This window comes from Aphis gossypii, chromosome 3, assembly GCF_020184175.1.
Source record: "Aphis gossypii isolate Hap1 chromosome 3, ASM2018417v2, whole genome shotgun sequence".
NCBI classification, from domain to species: Eukaryota; Metazoa; Arthropoda; class Insecta; order Hemiptera; family Aphididae; genus Aphis; species Aphis gossypii.
The window spans coordinates 29878823-29903864 of record NC_065532.1 but is presented as its reverse complement, the minus strand read 5'-3'; the positions used below and the strand labels follow the sequence as shown (position 1 = coordinate 29903864).

General features: G+C 24.4%; 1 protein-coding gene and 1 long non-coding RNA gene across 4 annotated transcripts; one reads left to right on the top strand and one right to left on the bottom strand.

The window, feature by feature from the left end:
* Positions 1-1228: 1228 nt before the first annotated feature.
* Positions 1229-13387, bottom strand: LOC114120111 (cardioactive peptide). 3 transcript variants are annotated; one of them, XM_050204270.1, is made up of 6 exons: positions 13272-13314; positions 12942-12982; positions 8984-9093; positions 6528-6597; positions 4448-4614; positions 1229-1466 (listed from the first exon to the last, which is right to left on the bottom strand). In XM_050204270.1, exons 3-6 carry the CDS (start codon positions 9074-9076, stop codon positions 1389-1391), a joined length of 408 nt encoding a protein of 135 aa, XP_050060227.1. In that variant the 5' UTR covers positions 9077-9093; positions 12942-12982; positions 13272-13314; the 3' UTR covers positions 1229-1388. The 3 variants fall into 3 exon arrangements, with proteins under 3 accessions (XP_050060227.1, XP_027837720.1, XP_027837719.1); XM_027981919.2 differs by lacking the exon at positions 12942-12982 and having other exon boundaries at positions 13272-13387; XM_027981918.2 differs by lacking the exons at positions 12942-12982; positions 13272-13314 and having other exon boundaries at positions 8984-9121.
* Positions 13388-19064: 5677 nt separating this feature from the next.
* On the top strand, positions 19065-23488 carry LOC126551205 (uncharacterized). The gene is made up of 3 exons (XR_007605071.1): positions 19065-19400; positions 23137-23221; positions 23304-23488. It is a non-coding gene; the product is annotated as an uncharacterized LOC126551205 (long non-coding RNA).
* The last annotated feature ends 1554 nt before the right edge of the window (positions 23489-25042 follow it).

Below are 25042 nucleotides of genomic sequence, written 5' to 3'. Positions count from 1 at the left end.
TTTTTGATGCTACAAATTTACATGTGGCAACATACATAAATACTTAGGGAATTCCTGAGTTGCGTATCCTTTTAATTTTTTTTTCGTTTTATTTTTTTTTTTATATTTATTAATGTAATTCAATTTAAATAATTTATTGAAATGTTCAACAACGATTTTCAGATAAATAAATAAATAAAGAAAGAACTTTTCACGTCAATGTATTAACAATATTAGGTCACGTTTCAGGAAAATACACGTTCACTTTGCGGTCAGTGTAGAAGATTTTGTAATATCTATACATAGACTATAAATTATAAAGTATAGGTACAGTAGGTAATACAATATTACACATTTTTGTTGAAATACCTATTTTAAAAGTTTGACATAATATTTAATATACCTACCTATACTTCATACTTACCGTTATAGTCCAAATTATTCGTTATTCGTCCAATATCAAACATTTTAATAATTTATTAAACAAATTTGTTGATACTTCAGAGTTCAGATGTTTTTAATAATATGGGTTGGCCTTTAGTAAAATGATAAATTACTATACTAAATACATTTATTAAAATATAATAATATTATTTATGTTTATATTTTTAAACGAAACTTACTTAAAAATAATAATAATTTACATATTGTGTACTTTTACATTGTATCTTCTGGGTTTAAAAAATCAATCGTATATTAAATAAATCTAATAAATCAACAATAAATAGTTTAACGATTTTCATTAAAATAATTTGATGATAAAAATGTTAAATCAATTTATTTTTCAATAGTTTTTGATCAATGAAATAATTTATATTATTATTAATTATCAGAATATACATGACACATTAGTTATTAATTATTATATTATATGGGTACTACCTAAAATAGTTTACTATACTATTTTATGTTATTATTATATCTATTCAAATTGATATTTTCTAAACGGTAAACCATATTATTTGATTAGATTTCTTATGTATATAATTGATAACTATTAACAATAATAACAACCAATTTTTAAGTTATTAATATGTATAAGTAATTAGGTAAGCACGATAAAAATGATATGGTAATGAGTAAAGGCCTTAAAAATGAATGCAATAGTTACTCATGATCAAAATAAAATATTTAATAAACATTGTTGTTAGTTTATTGATAATTTCAACAAAAATTATTTATTTGATTAATAATAATTCATCTATATTTTGATTATAAATCTAGGGAGAGCTTATAATTGCAATGCGAATTATATTCCCTTTAAACTTTTATATTTGGTTTAATATTTTTCACAAAATAATGTAGGTATATAGTTTGTATTATCTGACTTATTTACTTAAATAATTTACTATAAGGAAATTATAATATATAATTATAATAAAAGAAATTTCACAGAGCTGATGAATATCTTAGCATTTGTCACTGGCGGCAAAAGATCGACGTTTTCTTCTTAAACCCCCGGGAAAAGGTTTCATTTCCATTCTCTCCTGAAATTTAAAACACGGCTACTGTAAATGTAATTAACAATTAACTTATTGATATTAATGAAAACAAACTAATAATAGATAACTCTCAGTACTTTCATTATATTGATGAATACATACATATTGAATGCCAATTTAATACCTTTCGTAGACCGAATCATTACTTCATTCCATACTTCACTCGATGTCGTTAATATTATTAGTACAACGCATACAAACTCCAGGACTCTGGACGTGTATTTATAGGTAGGTATTTAACATTTTTTAACTATAAATAAGCGATTTCACGAGACTTTCAAGTATAGAGTTTTAAATTAAAAAAAAAAACATATCTTTGAGATACATGGTTTGATATCTCTATATAGTATTATAGTTTTAGTTTAATTCTTTTATAATTTACATTAAATTATATAATGATTGTACCCAGACATAGCCAATATCCACAATTCATAATACCAACGCGTGATTTAGAATATATTTGTGAAGACGAATGCACTTATATACAAGTTTTATCTACTTTACCTATATTTGTATGCTTGTGATTTGTCATTTGTTAAAACATAATGGGTATTACTGGTATTAGTGTAATCGTGATAATGGTTATATAATATATTCATGTGTATTGAAACAGATAAATAAAAAAAAAAATTTTAATTGCAATGGTAACAGTTAGGCCATGGAACTCATGTTTAAAAAAAGTGGAATAGGGACAAATTAATATTACAATAAAACGTTGTTGCGGTAAAGTGGTATAGAATATAGATTGATATACATTGTACATATCGATACTTTACATAGACAAGTAATAATATTATTCGTGTTTATTCGTGCGATTAAATTTCGAAACCACGAAACGCTGGTGTTTTAAAATACTTGTTCGTCGTCTATTTACACTTTGTCGACATTTCAAAGAAGGTCTCGGGTGTACGTTGATACTATGTATCTACTGTGTCCGTACCCGGTAACTTCGTTTTGTAAATAACTTATTCCGTTGGGATTTACGGGTCGATTTCGATAAAAAATCTTATGGCATTGTTTGGCAACTTTTTACAGGACGTGTGAAGAATAGAATTTTGTTCATAGTTTAAAAGTTCATAATATTAAACATGTATAAATATAGTAAGTACAGTACACACTATATGTATTACATTATATTAACATTAGTTCTAAGGTGTACAATACACAAGTTAATTCTTTTAAAGATAAACACTTCAATTTTCTCGAAAAGCATTAATTTTTTAGGAAATTTTTTCTTAATTAATTTTAAGGAGTCATAGTAGAACAACATTTTTGAAAAGAATATTGTACTTAAACTTAAGCATGTATTGTAAGTATATAAGGTTTAGATGAGTGGAGTAGTGTATGAACCATATTTTACAAGATACCCTGTGATATCTCGATCTCGCTTCCGATTATTTGAACTTTGAATATTTAAAATTATTTAGGTACCTATAACTGTTTACTCGTCGGAAATTCGATTTTAAACATTGAAAATCCAAGTAAAATATTTTGTTTAAGAAATAAAATTAGAAATTTTATACAGCCAATCAAAATGGTAAAAACTAAAAATTATGAATGATTGAAAATGGTATTACATTTTTAAAAAATATATATAATTATGTAATTCCTTGAAATTTCATAAAAAAAAAAAAATTTCTAAAAATGACTATATATTTTGAAACTAAGCGTTTACTACTACTATAAATATTTTATATCTTTGATGATTTTTACTTTGGTTCATTGTATCTTACTTACAACACCGCAAAAAATTGATATTTAATAAGATATAAAAGATGGAGCTTAATATTAAACAAACGAACCTATCTAAACTGTTGAACTTATTGATTGTTTACATTAATTGTAAAGTTACAGAATAATCGGTTATTAAATTGAAATTTTAACTAAATATTTCTCTTATAAATTTAATTGAAGACTATACGAAACAAAGTAAAATAAATATTTGTCTAATGTTTATAATATACTATATATTATACATCTTATTAATGTTTATTTATAATAAATAATTATGTGTTTATTATTATAAACTATAAAGTATAAATCACTTACATAAATGAATTCATTATTGATAGAATTATTGAATTATTATTATATTTATAAAATATTTAATATCAAAACCTACATAAAAGTTTTATCGTTGGTAGAAAATTAAACTAAATAAAGAAAAGTCAGTTTAATAATAGTATTATTTCAGGCTTCTATCAAATTTCTAGCAGAAGAAATCTCTTTTAAATACTCAAAAAATATTTCCTAATTCATGATCGATGTTAAAATTATCCATGTGTAGTGTGTACATATGTCATATATGCTATTAATACTTATCAACTTTATGCAAATAAAACATTTCGACTAATAAGAAAAATATTGAATAAATTCATTAATTTTTAATTTTAATGGAAATACTATGAGTATTCATAGATATTTTACATTTGTATATTATATACGATATTAAAAAAAAAAATTTTTTTCGTTATCAGACGATTTATCTATATTTATGACTAATCTTTAGCCTGTCATCACATATCGTCAATTCACTAAAACAATTTAAACATTGTAAATTGTTTTACAATATTCAAGTTTCTTTCATTTTTAAATTTACTGTCTTATTTCTTTTGCTCATCATGTTTATAATTGTATTAAAATAAATTAAAAAGAAAACTGTTATCATAGACTGTATAACAAGATAACTTCACTATAGCGGCATAGTGTGACACATACCTATGAGATTCTGAGAGTGTCTATATATTGAGTAAAAACTATCAAGATAAACTCCCTATAACTCTTTAACACTAATAAAATAAAACTTAGAAAATCATAGGTATATAATACAAAAAATTGCTATATACTTTAAAGCTCGTACTAAACTATTTGAAATAAAATATGCATTTTAATTTAAAAATCATTAACAACTGGTTGATGGTTGATCATATTGCTATAAAAAAAATAAACTTGTGAGTTCAACTTACTGCTTTATTTTGTCTTTGTTGGCGTAATAATTCAAGTCGGGCTTCTTGAATCGCCTCCCAGAGCTTAGCCTCAGACATTATCTGCCTACTAATCTCTTCGACAGCCGGTTCTGAACGAAGTTCGACCAAGGTGGCCATTGATTCGTCTGATCTCTTACGACCACAACCTATTAGTTTTAAAGCAATATTTATAAAACAACAATTCATATCAATCATGTAAATGCATATTAAACCAGTGGCGTAAGTATGAAAATTCGGCACCAAAGCGAAAAACTTAAAGAGTCCTACTTCTTTTCGGAAAAAATGAAAAAGGAACTTGTAAGTTTATATGTCTTTAATGGTGTATTGAGTATTTCACAAATCAGTTATAACAGTTTAAATTTTATTTTACGATCATTTAAATTTGTAAAGTTGTCAATAAATTAGATAACGTTTATGAGTTCTCTTTTTTTTTTAAATGAAAAAAAAACAGTATCCAGAAAGGCCCCCGACTTAGGACTCTAATACAGCCGCATTTCTGCATTCCCGTATTTACGCCACTACATTAAACACACAGTTTCGAATCGAATTTGTTATAAATAAATATAAATATTATTAAAAATGTTATTATACTTTTAAAAAGTTATTCAATTTTTATAAGTTAGTAAAGTTAGTAGTTTTTATAAGTTTTTTTTACTATGTGGTGCACACGTTACATATTAATTTTTTTAAATATTATTTAAAATATTTACCTTAACTATTCTCCAATATGGAAAAATATTATATATACAACACCTTTTTAATACAAGTTCATTATAAAATAAATAAATAGGTATCTTATAATATTATTAACTGAAATATTATTATGTAAGAAAAATAAAACTTTCACAAAATTTGAAGATTTTATTTAATGATTTAACATTGTTATTAGATAAAGAATAGCTTTTAATTATTGAAAATACATAAGGATAAGGTACAGATAAATTTAAAATATAATTTAAAGAGCAGTAGACATGAGTATAAATTGGAAATTTAAACAACCATACCTAGGACTCAGCTGTATTAACCTAACTTTGTTTATGAATAGGTATTAATAAATAATAATAATTAAATTAGGAAAATTCATAAATATCTAATTAATATTATCATTGTATTAATCTACAATGTTTCGAATTTATGAAGCGTGATAATACCTATTTATGTTGTACACAATGCATATAAATAGATAGCAAATACGGTTTTTGTATAAAAACCGACGATGCAGCGATGATGAAGCCACGAAATTAATCAAAATCAGAATCTAAATATTTATTTAGTGTAAAAGTATGAACTTGTCAAGTATGTAGTTGAATTATATGTTTCTCAATACATAATCAATGCATTAGTTTGTAAATAGATAGCAAATATAATTAATATATTAATATGTTATATTGCAAATCCAAAATCCAAATAACTATATATTTATATAAATAAGTTATAAATGTGTATTTTTATCTATTAATAAAAATATTGTATTCTTACACTGAGTATAAATATGTTGAGTCTTGAGTAGTTGAGTGTATAAACGTCAACAATTAACTATACTAAAAAAAAAATTAAATTAAAATGTTCAAAGAAATTCGAAAATTTTCAAGAAAAAAAATTGTCAAGCTTATATCTCTAGGAACACATATATAGTATATATATAGTGACTTAATTAATAGAAACTGCTAAATGTTACCTTAATAATATACATTTAATTAAATATTGTATAAATCGTGTAGTTATACTTTGTTAGGTAATTTACAATTAAATAATATTTAAAAATAAATATTTTTAGGTGCTTTACAAATCAAACACACTCAACACTTCAACTTAAGTTTTCCATTGAAGGAATGTTTTATTGAGCATTTATGTAATTAGGTACCTTATATTATAGCAGTGTTAATATTATAATTTAAATATTTAATATTATGTTTTAGTGGGTTTAATGAAGGTCGTTTAATGTAACTAAAGCAAATATAATAGATAAATCATTTTTTTTAAAGAACTGTTTGTTTAGTGTTATTAAAAATTTCAATTAACATGAATAATATTATAGTATAATTAATATTTTCCTCACCTGTAAATGCGTTGCAAAAAGGTTTTTTTCTTCTGATTGGTTCAGCTACCGGATTATCGTTGTCGAAATACTGTTCAAACAAATCCAAATTTAATAAACTATAATGTATATTGTTTATTAAATCTATTTTTTAATGGTATAAATAATATATATATACTTGATTATTTTTTTAAGTTATAATATAATATATACACTTGTAAATCTATGTAGGTACTAAATATAAGACCATTAAGTAATTTTTAAAATTATGATTTAAATTATGTTAAATATATTTACTATGTTAGTAGTATCAAAGAAGAGAAGATTTTTATTTTACATATTTGCTTATATATTAAAAATAATATAAATTATTCAACTGAACAGAGGCGTACTCACAGGGAGGGGGAGATTATGGGGTTTGACCCCCCATTGGCCGTATTTTATAAATTCTGAATGTAGTGATGTATGCATTGATTTTAATTTCGGGGATGGTTTCCGATGACAAAGTGAATATCCTTGGTGCATTATAAAGGTCAAAAGTAACATTTTCCAACAGTTTTCAAAAAATCAAGAGAAACAAAAAAAAAGTGACGGAAAAACTAGAATTTTTGTCATCTATATACAGTAAAATTTTCAAAATATTTTGAATTTTTTTGAGCTATTTACAAACAACGGAAAATTTCGATTTTTCTAAGAATTTTTTTTTGAATTGTCGATAAAAAAATTTTGGGCGTTCAAAAAAACTTGAAAATTTAATACAAGGTTCCTAATGAGTTTTTCTTAATGTAGTTAAAAAAAAATCAAAAATTGTTGGTCATATTTTTTTTTATAAGCGTTTATAATTTAAAATTTTATGAAATATGTCAAAATCGTGGACATTTGCAAGTAATTTTATAGTTGAAAAATCATAAAATTGTTCGTGTTCTATTCTAAGGTTAAAAAATTCAACACTAAGTTTTCCACAAGTTAATTTCACTTAGCTATAGAGAAAACTCGAATCATTATAGGAAAAATTGTATGAACGTTTAAATTTTAAATTTTTTTTTAAATTGCGCAACGATAACGATTTATTCTCAAACGATTTTAAATATTTGTTAGTATTCAAAAAGTATAAGTCGTAGAAACTTGAAAATTTCATCAGTTATTTAGATTGGCATTTTTTTTACATGATTTAATTTTCAAAATATTTCGTTTATTTTAATGCTATTTATAGGTATTTATAATTGTTATAACTAATAGTTAATTACACTAAACATTAATATTACGGGCAGAGCCCCCACTTTTGTATTTTAGTAAATTTTCAAATCCTCCTCCCATTGAAAATTCCTGAGAACGCCACTGCAACTGAATATCACGATTAAAACAATATTTCTAAAAATAATAATTACTATACCTACAGTATATGTGTCACCTGTTATTGGTATATACAAATAATTTTCTTAGCGCAATATGAATACAAAATTAAACAGTTATTAAATAAAATATAATATGCATTATTTATTATAGTATCTAATGATTCACAACCCATAGTTTAAATCTTCATAATAATAAATTTAGATATTATTCAGTTTATGAAGGTACAATAATATTGTGGATTCATCAATTACGAGTACCTATATTCGAAATAAATAAGATGGTCTATGTAAAATTTGTCAAACGTGTCCAAATATGAAATAATCAATTTACGAGTTTAGGATAACATAATATTATACATGTGTTTATGTTTTTTTCGAGTGTCTGGCATGATGTTATGACACGTCACAATAGTTGAAAACGCTTTGAAAAAAATAATATCATTGAGTGCCTCAGACGTTTTATTCGACACGTATAATTTATCTATAGCATATATATTTTTATAAATTATTTTCCTTTATAGCAGAGGCATTGGTGTTTACTCAGATAAACCGTGTAAAGCTTATACGAAGACAACCAAGAAACTCACAACCACATCCTATGTATTATATAATATTCGTGCACAATACCTACATAGTTATTGAACATTAAACAATTAGATTTAATAAAAAATATATATAATTTATAACATGTATCTATGCTCTAAACATAAAATTTATTATATTGTACTTGATACGTATTTATATATTTCTAAGTAATAATTTAAAAATGTAACTATTTACCTACATAAACAATTGTTTTTTTTTTTTAATTTTGTTATTCATATTGGTCGTACTAAGACCATTTCAGTAAAACTCATCTGTGACCACGCTTTATTTATTTTGCGTGTATGAATATAAACACAATAATTGCATATAAATTATTTATAAATAAAATATGATAAGTAATATTCTGTACTTTTTTATTAATGAAATGTTAACAAATTTTGAAAATTAATTTTAAAAAAACGTAATAGTTGTAGGTACTGATCGAAAATCAGTAGTTTATAATATACGAATAATAATAATAATATATTAGTTTATAAAATGACTTAATAATATAGTATTAATAGTATAATAGTTTACCCTTTTTTGCATAATGACGTCATCGGCAAACACAGTTTGGACTAGAGATACTAGTATACTCATCCAGACGAGGGTCAATATTGATGGATTCATGGCTGTCGATGAATGGCCTTGTGCAAACATAATTTTACAAGTTCACAAACATGTATGTTAATAATTTTGTTTATCGAGAATAATCATTTTGAAAAAAAAGTAGATAACAATAATAAAACCATTACAAACCGATGCGGATTATACCCGCGTATAAAGGTGGTTCTTTTAGAGGTAAATACGTATTTTCTTGAAAAAGATTAACGTCTCTTAAATGTATATAATTTGATTTTATTAAGTCATTAAAAAACAATATTTAAAAAAAAATGTATCGATAACAAATAGTAAAAAATTAAATAAAAAAAAAACATGCATATACTTTTCGAGATAAGTAATCAAATAAAATACCTATACATTAGATGAGAGAATTAAAACCTACATTTTAAACTAAAGAATTATAATTTAAAGTAGCTACCTAATAGGACTGACTAGCAAATAGCAACTATTACAGTCCCTGAACGTAATTTATCTAATATAGAATATAAATATATATATATTAGATAAACAGTGGCTGATTTTCCAGGACGGTAATGTGTAAATCTCCACTTAGGACTATGCTGATCGAGACTAATATTACATGTGACAAATTTAAATAAATGTTTGTGTTTTAAAACGTAAGTTAATTTATTTACACTATTAATCGACGTAAAACCCTAAACGTATAAATTAAATCCACTCCAAGAATTTGAGCATTATTTGTTAACGCAACCTTAAATTTCATATTTCATAATAATTGTATGAGGATTAATGGCCCAAAGGATTGGGAGTCTATCCCTGTTAAATATATATTATAAAAAGTAAAATTTAGGCACTCTTAAACATTTTTAAAGGATTGGTTATTATATTATTGTTACGAGTCTTTCAAGTTGTACGACTCGTGTATAATGTACATTTTATTACTGACATATTATATGTTTTATATATTTTATACATATAACTTACATACCTATGTATGATATACTTATATTACACTACTGTAATAATGGGTATTTTTTTCAACATAAAACACTCATTGTCTAATACATTTGATATATTTTAATGGTTTTATTTATTATAAGTTTTCAGAATTCTAAAATGTGCAACATAAAAATGATTATCTTTTCTTTTTATATATATATTACACTAAATACTTAAAATGTATAACATAATTACCTATTGTAAGACTAAATCTACATTTTTAAACCACTATTTTTATTTAAAATTAGAATACTAAATTATCAAATTGTTCGTACAATTTTTATAAAAACATTTATCATTGAAAAACTAGTTAGACGGTCATTACTCATACATAAATCCATAATAAAAATTTAAATTGTAATAAAGAGTTAGTTAGTTAGTCTTATTTCTGTATCTCTATGTAAATTGTAATATTCATCATTATCCCAATCATAATATTTAATTATTTATTTTTTTGAGATTGCATATTTGTCATGATAATTTAAAAAAATGTATATTCTTTGTTGTTTAGTTGTTTTAATCAAACAAAATATAATAAGTAATCATGTTTTTCATATGATAAGTTTATGTTAATTTAATAATTGTAAAACATAATAAATAGTGAGATTATAAACGTTTATAAAATGTGAAAACATATTAAAATTATATAATATTATATATTTCATTTATTGAGCATTATTTTATGAGAAGATTCTATTATTTGGAAATAACATTTCAAAAACATTTTTTAAATTATATATTTATAATTAAATTAAAAACGATAAGGCATAGAATGGTAAAATCTTTAATTAAATAATGAAATTTAAAAATGACAAATATTTATTCATTAATAAAATGTAATAAATCGAATAGCATATTTATATTAAATTCTTACCTAATCGAATTAGTGTTTTTAAAATAATGTTTGATTGAATAACTAAAATTATTAATATGAATTAAATCTTTTGCATTTAATTTTATATAGTAGCATTCTAGGAATTTTTGAACATTTAAAATGAATAATTTATTGTTTTATACAAATTACAAGTCTTAACTTCCTTACAAATTGCTATATTGCAAGTTCTCTTTATAGATTACTTATTAGCAAGTTTAATTCATTCTACCATTTATTTTTATTTTATAAGATTTTTATACAGTTAATTCTTGGCAACTCGAAGTTAAAGGAAGGTTTTAAACAATTTGAGATCAAAAATCAATTAAATGATGTGTCGTTCGAAGTTCAATTCCATTTTTATTCTTGAAATGTTGAGAATTTTAATATATCAAGGTTCGAGTTACTGCGTTGACTGTATTTACCTAAATTATACTTAAAATTTTTTTAAACCACTTATTTCCTAGAAAAAGATACTATTATCATAATATTAATGTTACAAAAATGTATTTAAAAATATACTTAATAATCAAATCCACTTATAATCAGTTTTTAAATTTATAATCATTAATCACTATCAATTATATAAAATATGTATAACATTACGCTATAGTGGTGTGATTTAAAATAAGTCTTACCACGTTTTAAGTAGGGCTGACTTTTGTTGTAATAAAATTATGTTATTGGTGAAAACATTGAAAACTTATTACAGAACAAACATTTTTGTTAGTTTTTCATCCATGTTTTTTATATGTACATCATATCTCTGTCATTAAATTAATTCATAAAAAGAGTAAAGTAGTTAATAATTATAATGACATTAAAATAGGTAAGTCTACAATTTTTAATTTTTAAATGAATAAATTTCGCAAATAAAGTCCCACATAAATTAATTTATCATTTCGATGCTAAATACTGGAGTAATGATATAATTATCAAAAATTGAATTCATAAAATCTAGTATAACTAAGTATTTATAAACGTAAATGAAAATGTCACTTTCCATAAACTTTCTTGTGATTTTTAAAAGTTTATAAAAATACTAATACAATTTTTAACAATTTTAAATAAGAATGTATATTAAGAAATAAATATTTTTAATTGGCTTACATGGCTATATGATATTTTAAGTAATTTATATTCATCATATCTTATTCTTCTACCTATAATTTATTCAAATTTTATAGTAATAATGTGAATTTTTGATTCTTAGCAAAAAGAGAGATAATGTTTTGATTTTACAATAAAAAATTGTTTTAAGTATCCTAGTGAATGCGAGGAGTTTCTAAGAATAATTAATTGTTTTCGCTCAAATGTGATGTTTTATTTTATCGATTTAGAATTTATAATATCATAATAATGAAAAAAAACGTAGATTTGTTCTAATAGATACAAGATACATCCAATATTCAATTATGTACAACACTTTACAGAGCCAAAAAAAATTGTCTGTTTAATAGCAATAATCAAAATAAATGAAAAATATGTGTTATATTATATGTGTTTCTGTGGTAAGTATTTAAATTAAATTGTATTAATTAAATTGTATATTTCTAGTTTCTACCAACTATTTACATACTGTAACTTACATTTTTATATTCATGTATCAAACTGCAATAATAGTCTGTATACAAGTATTGAAATTATTATTAACTACCTATACTAAATCTCAATTATCGAAATAATATAATCAGTAATGCCAATAAACTAATATATCTACGTAAAATAAATTTAACAAAATTTTCTTTTACAATTCATCTTTTAACACACTACCTTTATGATATATTATTACTGATTTCACATTCCAAACCTATGTAATAATATAATATATATATTTTTTAATTAACTTATTTATATATATTTTTTTCAGAATGAACTTAATTATTAATTAACTTATAATTTCCATACCTACAAACTTCAGCGTTTATGTAAACTACTTATTTTTTAAAAAAATCTAAAAGCTTAATTTTTTTTTTTGGTCCTATAAAAAGATGATATTTATATGGTTATTATGATTATAGAATATCATATTGTATTTACCTTGTAATGTATTTAAATTTAATTTGTTGAACCTGTTTTACCTGGTGAAAGCAAATAATAATGAATAAACAAAAACGTTTTTAAATATGTGCGCAACTAATAACTATTTATCTGTATAATAATTTGGTGTAATTATTTTTAATGTGCGTATTTAATTTAATAAAAAAATATATATATATATATTATAGTAACAATTATTGTACTTTACACTCATAATTAATTATAATTAGTATTTTCGCAATCGTGTATTATAATTTTCGAATGCGTATTAATTATTAAATTCAATAATTATTATTTATTATAAAAATATATAGGTATATGATGGCTTACCTGTGGCAAGTCAGATGCACATTGATCAGAAACACAAAAACAAACAATCACCGTGAGCGTGTGTAAATGTCCGTTTTTATAGGCGAAGGTTTTCGTAACGTCCGCAACGAGCGCTTATTACGATTTTCACTATACGAGTATATAGTATACTGTATACTGCATATAAGACGTATAAGAATAAATGTCCATAAAACCACCCTTATAAGGTGATTCACCAAGTATATTCATTGTTCACCGAGTTACTCTAGTTATGTATTCCTTCAATCATTTGAAGGACTGAATTTTCATATATAATTAGATTTCTTATTATACTTATTCACAGTGTTATACAGTGGAATTTTTTTTTACTATACACTGTTAAAATGTATCAAAATAAAAATTTGATCGAGTACCTACTTTCAGATTTATTAAGTAAAATACCTAAGGAATGAAGCCTAAGACTAATTAAACATGTGGTTTTTTGATGTATGAAATATGTGTAATTAATGATTATAATATTATTCATTTGACAATAGGATGCTATTTAAATGTAGTTGATGAAAAATCTAAGTTTTTAAAAATATGGTCTTAAAATAAATTTTAAAATTCAATATATGCATTATTATTAAACGTTAGAAGGAGATAGATGATCTAAATATTTGCTAAATCGCCATGTTTAGTGTATATATATTTATGTGTGTAATATAATATTAAATATGTATATATTATATAGGGCAAGTCTTGCATGACTGACTAGTTAATAGTAATAGATAATCAGTAGGTACTTATTATGTATTATTATTATTTATTCTTACAGTTTAAAACAATAATAACAATAATGTAAAAATAAATAATATTTACGTACACTGAACGTCGGTGTTGAATATATGCATTTATATTTTAAATAGATTTATAGATAGTTGTATTATCCTATATACTTAGACATTATATTGCATATACGTACGCAAGTATCGTTCAATAAGCGCACATCAATTCACCTGTCCGATACTTTCAAAATCCGAATGAATTATCGAGAGAACAATTTCGAAATACCGCCACTTATATTGAATTATGGAAATATATCTGTAAAAAATAATATATTACTCCTTGTAAATCTCTACACGTCGGATCGCGAGTATTTCGCTGTAGCTGAAAAATAATATTATTGTCAAGGCTTAATTATAAATGTAATGATCACAAACGGTTAAAATTACATTTTATTGTCTGAAATTCATTCTTTAATTATAGGATATTAAATATTATCGGTTGGATAGTTAAAAAAATGACGTTTTCAAAATTCAAGCAACTTAAAAAGAAGCACTGCTCTACATCATATTAATATAAAAACTGTAATAACCGTTTCAATCAAAATTTTAAGTCTATATATATACCTATATATGATCAAATGTGTTCACAAATTAAATTTTTTTAAATAGTTGACAAATTTTTTAATTTAGCATTTTTTCACGGGTTTAAATGTATAGGTGAGACAATAAAAACCTAAACACTACAATGCATTTTTTTCTAATTTTTCAAAAAAAAAAAAAACTTATAATAATTATGACATTTTTCACAAAGTTTTTAAATATTAAGTTTAAAAAATAAAAACTGTATTCTCAAAATGTTAAGTAAATGAAAAAAAAAAACAACATATTGATAGGGAAAAACGTGTTACCGCAAGATGAATGTTGTTCGGCTGTTTTTATAAAGCAGGGAACTAGATGCAAGTATACTTGTGAGTCTGTGATCTACCTTTTATAATGTATATAATATATTAAGTAGTGATGTGTTAAAAGTTTTTTTTTAGGTTTTTAATGTGCAATAAATACAGTAGGTACCTAACGTGTGTTTATTAAACGTTCGACGTACACGTAATAGTATTCAACATGATGCTTCGAGTTCCAAGAATTTGTAAATTCCCATATTCATATTATTTCAAAAAAAAAAAAATCTGTTAAGCTTTCGCACACCGTTCATTAAAATGATATATTATTGATTTAAAATAACTAATACTAACCGTATTCAAAGGTTTCAATCCAAAATTCTTTCAACAGTTTCAAAAACTCCATTCTATATCTCCAATAAATCTCTTCACTCTGATTTAAAAATATCAACTGTCACCGAATTAGTCAAACTTTATTACAAGCGTTTCAATAGCTGACTAACCCAACACCTAAACCCTCTTATTACTCAACTCTCATCCGCAACTATTCCAGGTAATCCTCAAAAAAAGACTAAAAAGACAGTACTGTAGTGACCTGCTAAGATAAATTGAAAAAAAAATGTAAAAGTGTGTAATATAGTTTAACTACTAATATCTTGACGAAATACCTCTAACACTGAAGACCTTCAATTCCAAGACCAATCTTCACTCCGTCATTCCTGTTATATTTATTAATATATAAATTAAGCTTATTGTTCAAATTTGTAACAGATTGTTAAATAAAGAATTAAGTTAGAAAAAATATATATTATATTATTGATCTATAAACAAACCAATTTAAAAAAAAAAAATCCTAGGCTTGCTCAGTAGGGAAATGGAAGCATTAAAAAAATATTTATTTCTGTTTTAATTTTTTTTTTTCATACTTATTAAACGTATTAACTATCATAGAATAATATAAAAACAAAAAAAAATATAAATCATTGGCTATTAAATCTATGGAAGCTAATACTTTTAAGTATTATAAAAGAAACTAAAATCTATATGCGCAGAAAAAAATAAATGTAGATACATAACAAAACATAATAGGTAATGACATTTGTGAATATTCATATATCATTCCTTCGCATAAGGCATAAATTGTGTACATTCAATTAAATACAATTTTAAATAAGTGAATATCATTTGTTTTTTAATTCAGCTATTATCTTATAATGTATTAGTCGATAGCTTCTTCTTTTAAAAGTTACAACCACCATAAGATTACTTTCGCCCCTCATGATAGTTATGCGTAAATAAGATTTCACTCGTTTATGCGATGAAAAGAACCTTTTATTTTACATAGTTGTTATTGGTAAGTTTTTTTTACTAATAATATAAGTTTTAAGATTTCAGTAAAAGCTGTTGGCTTTATTTTATACTAATGATTAGTCCTCGAGCGATAAAAAAAGAAGAAAAAAACTAATCGCTATAATAATTGCCAATATTGGTTAATGTCGCAATTCACCGAAGAACATTTATTTGATGTCGAGTGGTAGCATAATAAACAAACCGTAATACATTTTTACTTCTGTACATCATAAAATTATTAAAATACATTTTAATTGTCTTAAATTACTTAATATTTTACTATTATGTAAATTGGTTTATATTTGAGATGTACACTGTTTACTCAGTTACAACTATTTTAAATGTAAATAGGATACTAGCTACCATACACCCTGGCCCACCACTGGTCTGCAATTCACACCAGAATATATATGATTACTTAGGTAATTAATATAAAAGATATTTATACATTTTTATTTTGCTCTACAGATTTACAGTTTACTGACTCTTCGTTTATATCTCACTCGGTGAATTCTCTTAAATAAACAGAGCACGGTAACGGTGGATACGAGCGTAGACATATTACATTATACCTACTATTAGCATAGCCAGTTGCCGAGTTTGAATCACAAAATTGAGACTATGTAGCAGTTATCTCTGCATTTTTAAACGTAATATCTTAATAATTTAGTTTATATAACTATAGATATAAAAATGATCTACCTTATAGATAAATCGTAATTCATAATAATCAATTGTTCAACTCATCATCCGCTTATGATGTTCAATATAAGAATCAGTAGTATTACCGTCAACAACCGGGTTACTCGGGTGACAGTGAACTAAATAAACTTTTGTACGCATTGCTGTGTCATGTTTGATTAGGAACGAAATTTTTCAACATACAATAATCATATGCAACGGTGGATTGGCTAAAAATTTTGAGCCAGGACATTTTACCGTGTGACAGGCCTATCCAATATATTCTAATAAAAAAACATTTTTTAAGGAATTGTCTTAATTATAATTTAATGCCGAGGCTATACACGGCGTTTTCCGCCGCGTTTCGAACGCTGCGTATTCCGCGTCGTTTTCCGTCGAATTGAAAATGCGTTGGTTTATATCGGAGTGTAGTTATACACGACGGACGTAATACGCCGCTTTTATTACTTCGGCGCGTTCGCCCGCCAAAACGCAAGCCGACCGGCGTTTTCCGCCGCGGATTAAAACGCGGCGTATATTACGTCCATCGTGTATAGCTACTCCGATATAAACCAACGCATTTTCAATTCGACGGAAAACGACGCGGAATACGCAGCGTTCGAAACGCGGAGGAAAACGCCGTGTATAGCCTCGGCCTAATACTTTTTAATCCAAGTACATCGACCCAGAGTCATAATACGATGACCGGCCCACCGGGAACTTTCTTCGTATCTCGGTGAGCTTATCTGCGCCGCTGGTCATATGACTAAAACAAAATAAAATAAATAGCTTCAGTATCCCTTGTTTTTTCATTGAAATTGCTTTTCGTATACTTCATTATGTTTCGATATATCAACTAAATATCTGTTATTTTTATTCAGTAAAATATATTATTTTATAGTTCTTATTATACGTTCAAAATGGCTTCATGACGATAACACTGCACTCCTCACCTTGATTGCGACTCCCGCGGTGATTGATTATGCAAAATACTGGCCAATTATCTATTTATTATTATTATCTTTTTTTCTCTCGACCATCTAGCTGTGGTTCTAACGTGACATCGAGTTTATTTTTCTTTCTTGTCCAGGCCTTATATTACTTATGAGGAACCGATTCCACGCGACTTTACCAGTATATATTATACGATAATAAATAAATATAGAGTAGTCACATAGGAGTCATAGGACAGAATCTCTAGGGATGATGTAAGTACAATATTAAAAATATACTATCTAGGTACAATCACACCTTGGCTGGTACTCATTTTTCTTTTCTTTTAAGTGTATTATAATCTCTTACATACAATATCTTTATTATTATTATTATTATTATTATTATTATTTTATACTATGTAAAGTGATAACCCGTGGTGTGCCGCAGTCGCAAGAAGCGACGTATTATATTATAAAAATATTGATTATATATACGAGTATAAGTATATATGCATTTATTACTTTATTTTTATGTTGTAGTCGGTAGCCCGTGGTATGACTCGATACATATTATCGTGTTCTTGAATGGGCTCATTTATTAGATAATAGGTATGTTTAAACACAATTATATAGACACAACCTGTAAAAACATGACGTGATTCAACTTTCTGAAACTATAAAATATTATTGATAAAAAATTGTAAGAATTTAAAAGTTTAGTCATTTTTAATTGATTGTTTGAAAAAATAATTTGACTATTAGCAAAAGTTTTATTGTGGTAATGCAATAGTAGGGACAAAAACATATTATTATTTTCCCAGTAATTTTTATATTAATCTGTGTATCTTTTTTATGGAATTTACTGTTTTATAAGACATTCAGTTGCTTAAAAACAATTCATCATATTCAGTTTAAAAAAATTTACTAAGAACCAAACCATCACTAACCTATAATATATTTATTTATAGCTATCTAGATATTTAATAAAAGAAAATATAAATATTATCTTAAAACGCAATGATAGTATATTTTATTTTCTATTAAATATTATCCTACAATTGTTTTTCTTTAAAACCTCTATGACAATAATACATATGAGAGTTGTGTAAACATAGTTATTTTTCTATCATTAACTTCCGTGAAATTTCTGAATGTATCTAATAAAAATAAAATTCACATAATAATATATGTTTTATTTTGAAAATTGAATGCAGTTATTTAAAAATAATATTTTATAATAACATAAGAAAAGTTTAGGCTATCATAACAACAAACAAATTCACAGATGGTCAATCTAAGTTTTATTTATTTTTTGCACGCAAGTCTCAATTTATTGAATGATTTATTATATATGTATACACAATATCTAATATATTGAAAATATAAGTTTAAAGTGGCCATAGGTTGTACTTATATGTGAACCTTTTTTTAGAAACCATACTATGAATACATCCGTTGAATTATTTAAGTTTTGAATTCCCAATACGTATCATGGAAATCATAACATGTTTTGACAAAAACGTAAGTTAAATTAAATATACTGCTGGTACATAGCACATATAATTTATATTGTATGTTAGATGATATTATTATTTGATTAATTAGTGCATTATTGTATATATATGGACAATAAATGTATACATTCTTCGCGCGTGATTGTATAATTATTACAATTTTAACTGATTTATCATACTTAAACCAGTTTAAAAATATCTATTGAATTCAAAAGTATTATTAGTCCAGTCAAATTAACAAAAAATCTAGTAGTTATTTCTCGAAAGTTAATTTTTGGTATACCTGCAGTTTATAATAATATATATATATACCTCACTAATAGTCATACTTAAAGTAATAACACTCAGTCCTTTATGTGTAAACCTCCACCCTTTTTAGGGATCAAATGGTATAATGATTAGATTACAAAATAAGGAGACGAAAAATAAAATGATAGAATCACATTAACATTAACTTAACTAGAAATACAACATAGAGGAAGTCCCTGAAAAAGATGGATTGATGTGGTAGCTAAAAATCTTAAGAGTTATAAACACTCAAAAGTAAAAAGTACAAGATAGAAGTGTAGTAAAGGCGCAAAAAAATTATAATCTAAGCTAAGAGTAGTCATACTGGTAGAAGAAGAATCTAAGTAATTGTAAATATGAATCTTCACCTGAAAATTCAGAATATCATAATTTTAAACAGAAAAAATTAGTGTCATTATTGAAGAGCATCATATAAAAGAAAAATTATGTACAAGTCATGTAAAATAATACGACGTTGATCGTCCGAATAAGGTCGGAAAATAAAAGCCCACCGCCTACAAGTATACCTAGTAAAGTTGTTAAAAGATCGGTACTCGGTAGGTAGATTAAAACTTCAGTAAACTGTATATTATTTTAAAGAATATAATTATGTTTAGACTGCGTTAAGTACGGACTGAAATAACGAAAAAAGATTACAAATATGCACAACAATAATTAAAAAACATAATTCGTGGCAATAATATGTATGATTATTTATTATTATTACAACGTCTGAATATAAAAATGGAACCATTAAATAATACATATACCCGTATATATATATACGTTTTAACATTTATTAATAACTAATAAGTTATTATTATTATTAACAATTTATTAATGTACTCACGTTGAATTTTCTGATTTTGGTGGACCCAACTATAATTTCCGGTCGTCATATTTTTACTACAATCAATAAATTCATCGTTCCGCTCAGAATATAAATTAACAGTATTTCATCATTTAAAATCATACAATTATCAGCTATAAATATTTCTATCGTAAATTTAAATTACTATCTAATTCGTATGTTTAATTTAATTGAAAGTAATATTAAATAAATAATAATACAATAAAGTTAAAAATTATTACAATGTATTTAGTAATTGGATTTTATAAGACTAATCTATATTACTAGTCTTTATCAGAAAAAAAAATTTAATGAGTATTGATGGCCAAATTATATGTTATTCTATCAGACACGTTTTCTATGTTGTCTGTATGATACCCACAAAACAATACAGTTATTATAATATTTGATTATTTGTATTTTATTTACCTAAATATTTCTCAAGTCAACGATTCATGTGCACATTGTCCAAGTGTTAAATAGAAATTTCTACTTTTTCAGTACCTAATGCAATATAATACATCTACCTATATCGATATTAATATATTTTATAACATGTAAAATATAGTATTATATACTAACCACGGTTTTAATTATAAAATGTTTGGGTTTACGGAAGATGTTTCGTACTACAGCCTTCATCACTTTGTTTAATACAATGTTTAACAAATATTTACGTTTATTAAAATTAATTAATTTCACATCAAAAGACAAATTTACTATTTTGTCGAGTACTCCATAATTTTAAAGACGTACTTATAGATAATGTAGGTAATAAAGAAATTAGATTTTATACGCTTTCAAAATGTACACAATTATTTCTTTGTTTTTGAAAAATATACCTACTAATTTACAATTGACTTACTTCAGAGACATAAAAATTACATAATCTTATGTTTATTTAAACTTTCTTCACAACTATAAAAAATATTATTATACCAATTATATTACAGTATACAAGGTGATTTTTTTGTTTTATCTATAATTACTCATTATTTCAAAATCTATTAACATTTTTAAAAATATTTTTTTTATATATATAAAAAACATATTTCATTTCATTTTCCGAAACCAAAAACTAACATATAAGTGACAGGTATTTAAAGTTTAGATGTACGATGTACCCGGAATGACACAGTAATACGCCATAAGATATTAATATGCTAAATATAATTTTAAATGCTTGTAACTTATAAATTACATTAAAAATTGATTGATTCATTATAAAAAAATCATCTAATATAGATGGTAAGTGTTTTAAAGGTTAACATTATTTTTTTAAAAAACAAACATGAACGTTTTTATGACATTTTTTGAAATATAATTTGAATTCTTCAAAAATAAAAAAAGTTCAGAGAATTTATATTTTGAATATTTTTTATTTTTATCATTTTATATGTTTTACTCTTTTGAATAATAGCATATATTTTTCAATTCATATTCTGAAACAGAATATTTTTCTGCTAATTAAGTTTATAAAAATTGAATTTTTAACTATTAACTTATTAACTATAATTATTTTAAGTCTAAAGTAAGATTAGCATATGGGTAACATAAGTTTTTGGACACTCTTTCATATTTTAATAATTTATATGACCCGTCCAGTTCATTTTGACACTCGACACCGTTAAAATTTAAAAAGACAATATCTATAAAAATTTTATTTTTTCAACATAATATAGTTTTTGAAACAGTTTTCTTAAATTTTTAATGTCTGTCGAATGCCAAAATGTAATTGACGGGTTATAATGTATATAATTTAATTCTTTTGTTTACAGCCACATATGGTTGTAGACCGGTGCAGTAGACCCAACCATTTCAAAATATATTAATACTACTGTTAACGTCCAGCGCTTAAAACCAGTCATAGACCATATAATTTCATTCAATCAAAACGTATTCGTATATTTTATTTTACCGATCAATCATTTCACAATATTTGAAGTTTGTTTGTTATATAATATGTTCATTATCAGGATTTATATGAATAGTACAGCTTAAGGTGGTATGGGATAAATAGTTTTAGTTGCAACTAAATATTAAAAATCAATTTTAAATATCTCGATAACTATTGTATAAGTTAATTAACTGTACACATTTAAAACATGACCATTAATAAGTAATATCTGTGTAAAAATTTTAATTCACCTAATAATAAAATCTATAAAAAAATGTATATCTATATTATGTTTATACCTATATATTTAGTTTTAAGTTTTTTTGTACCTAACGAAAAATAAAAGATACATAATATTATAAAAAAGTAATAGATATTATGAAATATTTTATTTTATGTTTTTACTGAATTTTCACTGTAAACAAATTTAGAGTTTTCTGAAAATTTTTATAACTATAAAATATTGTGTATCTAATATTGTACTATGTGAACTCATATTTGCAAACAATTTAAATCAATAACTGTACATAAATACTAATTGAAAAAAAGGAAAGAAATTTTTTTTAAACCGCAGTAGCCTTAGGTTGCAAAAATATATTTCAATTTTCTTATTACCATTTGAAGCCTGAAGCCATTCGTTATTTGTTAATATAATTGGTATGATAATACATTAAACTATTTATGTACAATAAATAATTCTGTTTACAGGAATAACGAGTGAAATTATAGAAAACATTTAGAGTGAAAAATGCATAAATCACGTAATGCAATTTTCATATTTTACCCCGACTTAGTAAGACGTCCCGAAACCGATCACTAAAATTATTACCTATCATGACGACCGTCATATTTAGAAAAATTTATTATTGTTTCAGGTTTCTAAAGTCTTATAATTTCTATGCAAATACAATACAAAAAAATCAAAACAAGGTAAAAAAAAATCTTGAAAAATAAGATCCAGTTATATCTGTTATAATATATTGTAAAAAAAAATTCATATGGCTTAACTTCCTGATAGATGCTAGACTTTTTAAGAAAACTTATCGTATTAAAAACATATCTGAACGTCATAACTTAATTTAAGTTATAATATATAATATATATGTTATTATAAATTTATGAAATAAAAATTATTGTATTGTAGAATAATATTTTTATTTTAAAACGTCCTATATTTTTTTAACATTTGAATATTTTTTGACAACGATGTATTAACCTTTTTTTTTGACTTCCGAAAGATGACATATTTGGAAATATCTTATATCTGGTCTTTATTTAATAAAACAAGTTTTGTCAATGTATAATTTATTCATGTATATAATTGAACAAATATATTATGATTCATATATTGAAATTCGTATAATATTAAATAACAATCAGTACCTATCTTGATTTTTTTGACATCAATATATAATTTCAATATTTTTAAATGTACTTGATTCGTAAATTTATTTGATAGGTCCTTATACTATTAGCAGGACTTAAATTAAAAATATGTATTTTTTTTACTCATTTTTTATAATAATATAGTTAAAAGTAGTAAAATAGTTAAAAACGTGCTAAAATTACAAATTATTTAACAAAATAAACTGCACTCAGAACCATTTCCGATTGCAATGAATGATTATTATTCTTACTAATACATTTATCTGTTTATCTATTTTAAACCAAATGACTAGACTGCAATATATTTATAGTTTTATAATTAAAAATGGTATCACTAATACGAAGCCTGTAATGGATAGTTGTGTCAATAAGAAATAGTGTGGAGAATACAGGAAAAAGGAGAAGGATTCCGATAACTTAAAAGTGAACTCTAAAATGTATATGACATAATTATTGGTTTCAAATTTGTATTGAACGTATAATACATATCTACGGACTACGAGTCTATTATACCATTATATCCTTAACAGAAACTTTTTTTTTATAATTAATATGTAACACGGCGAGTTGTATAGATGATATTGCTACACCGCTGCAGTGTTCGTGCATGGTGGTATATACAGATTATACCTAGTTAATAAATTATTATTTTAAAATATTCTAATTATTGACTGATTGCATTATTCAGCATTTAGAAAATGGACACAGCATTTTTCCATTTTCCTAAACATTTAAGTTATAATGCAGTAATAAAAATACGACAAGACAATATTTGATAGCATTGTTTGGGTACGGTAAATTAATTACTTGCAAGGTGTAGTCATTTGGACGTGCGTCGATAAGTGCAATTTATAAAACACCTATCAATTATCTTTATGAGTCATTTTAAACATGGTCCAAATTGCCTATTATATGTATTTATTTATGACTTCCACGAACACCAAAATGTAAAGTATTGATTATAAAACTAAAATTAATGTAATGTAACATAAAAAAAAACATAGTCAAGTGTGTACCGCTCTGCTTTACATTACGTGCAGTGTGGATTACTATTATATTTAGGAGTGATAAATTTGAATCCAATGATAAGTATCATTGTATACGAAAAACGATTCTGAATGGTGATGATTTGTCAGTCTAAGAATTATATTTTAAATTGAGAGGTAAAAAAGGTAGTTTATGTTTTAATGACCGATTTAAGCAACTAGTGTATGTTTCAACGACTAGT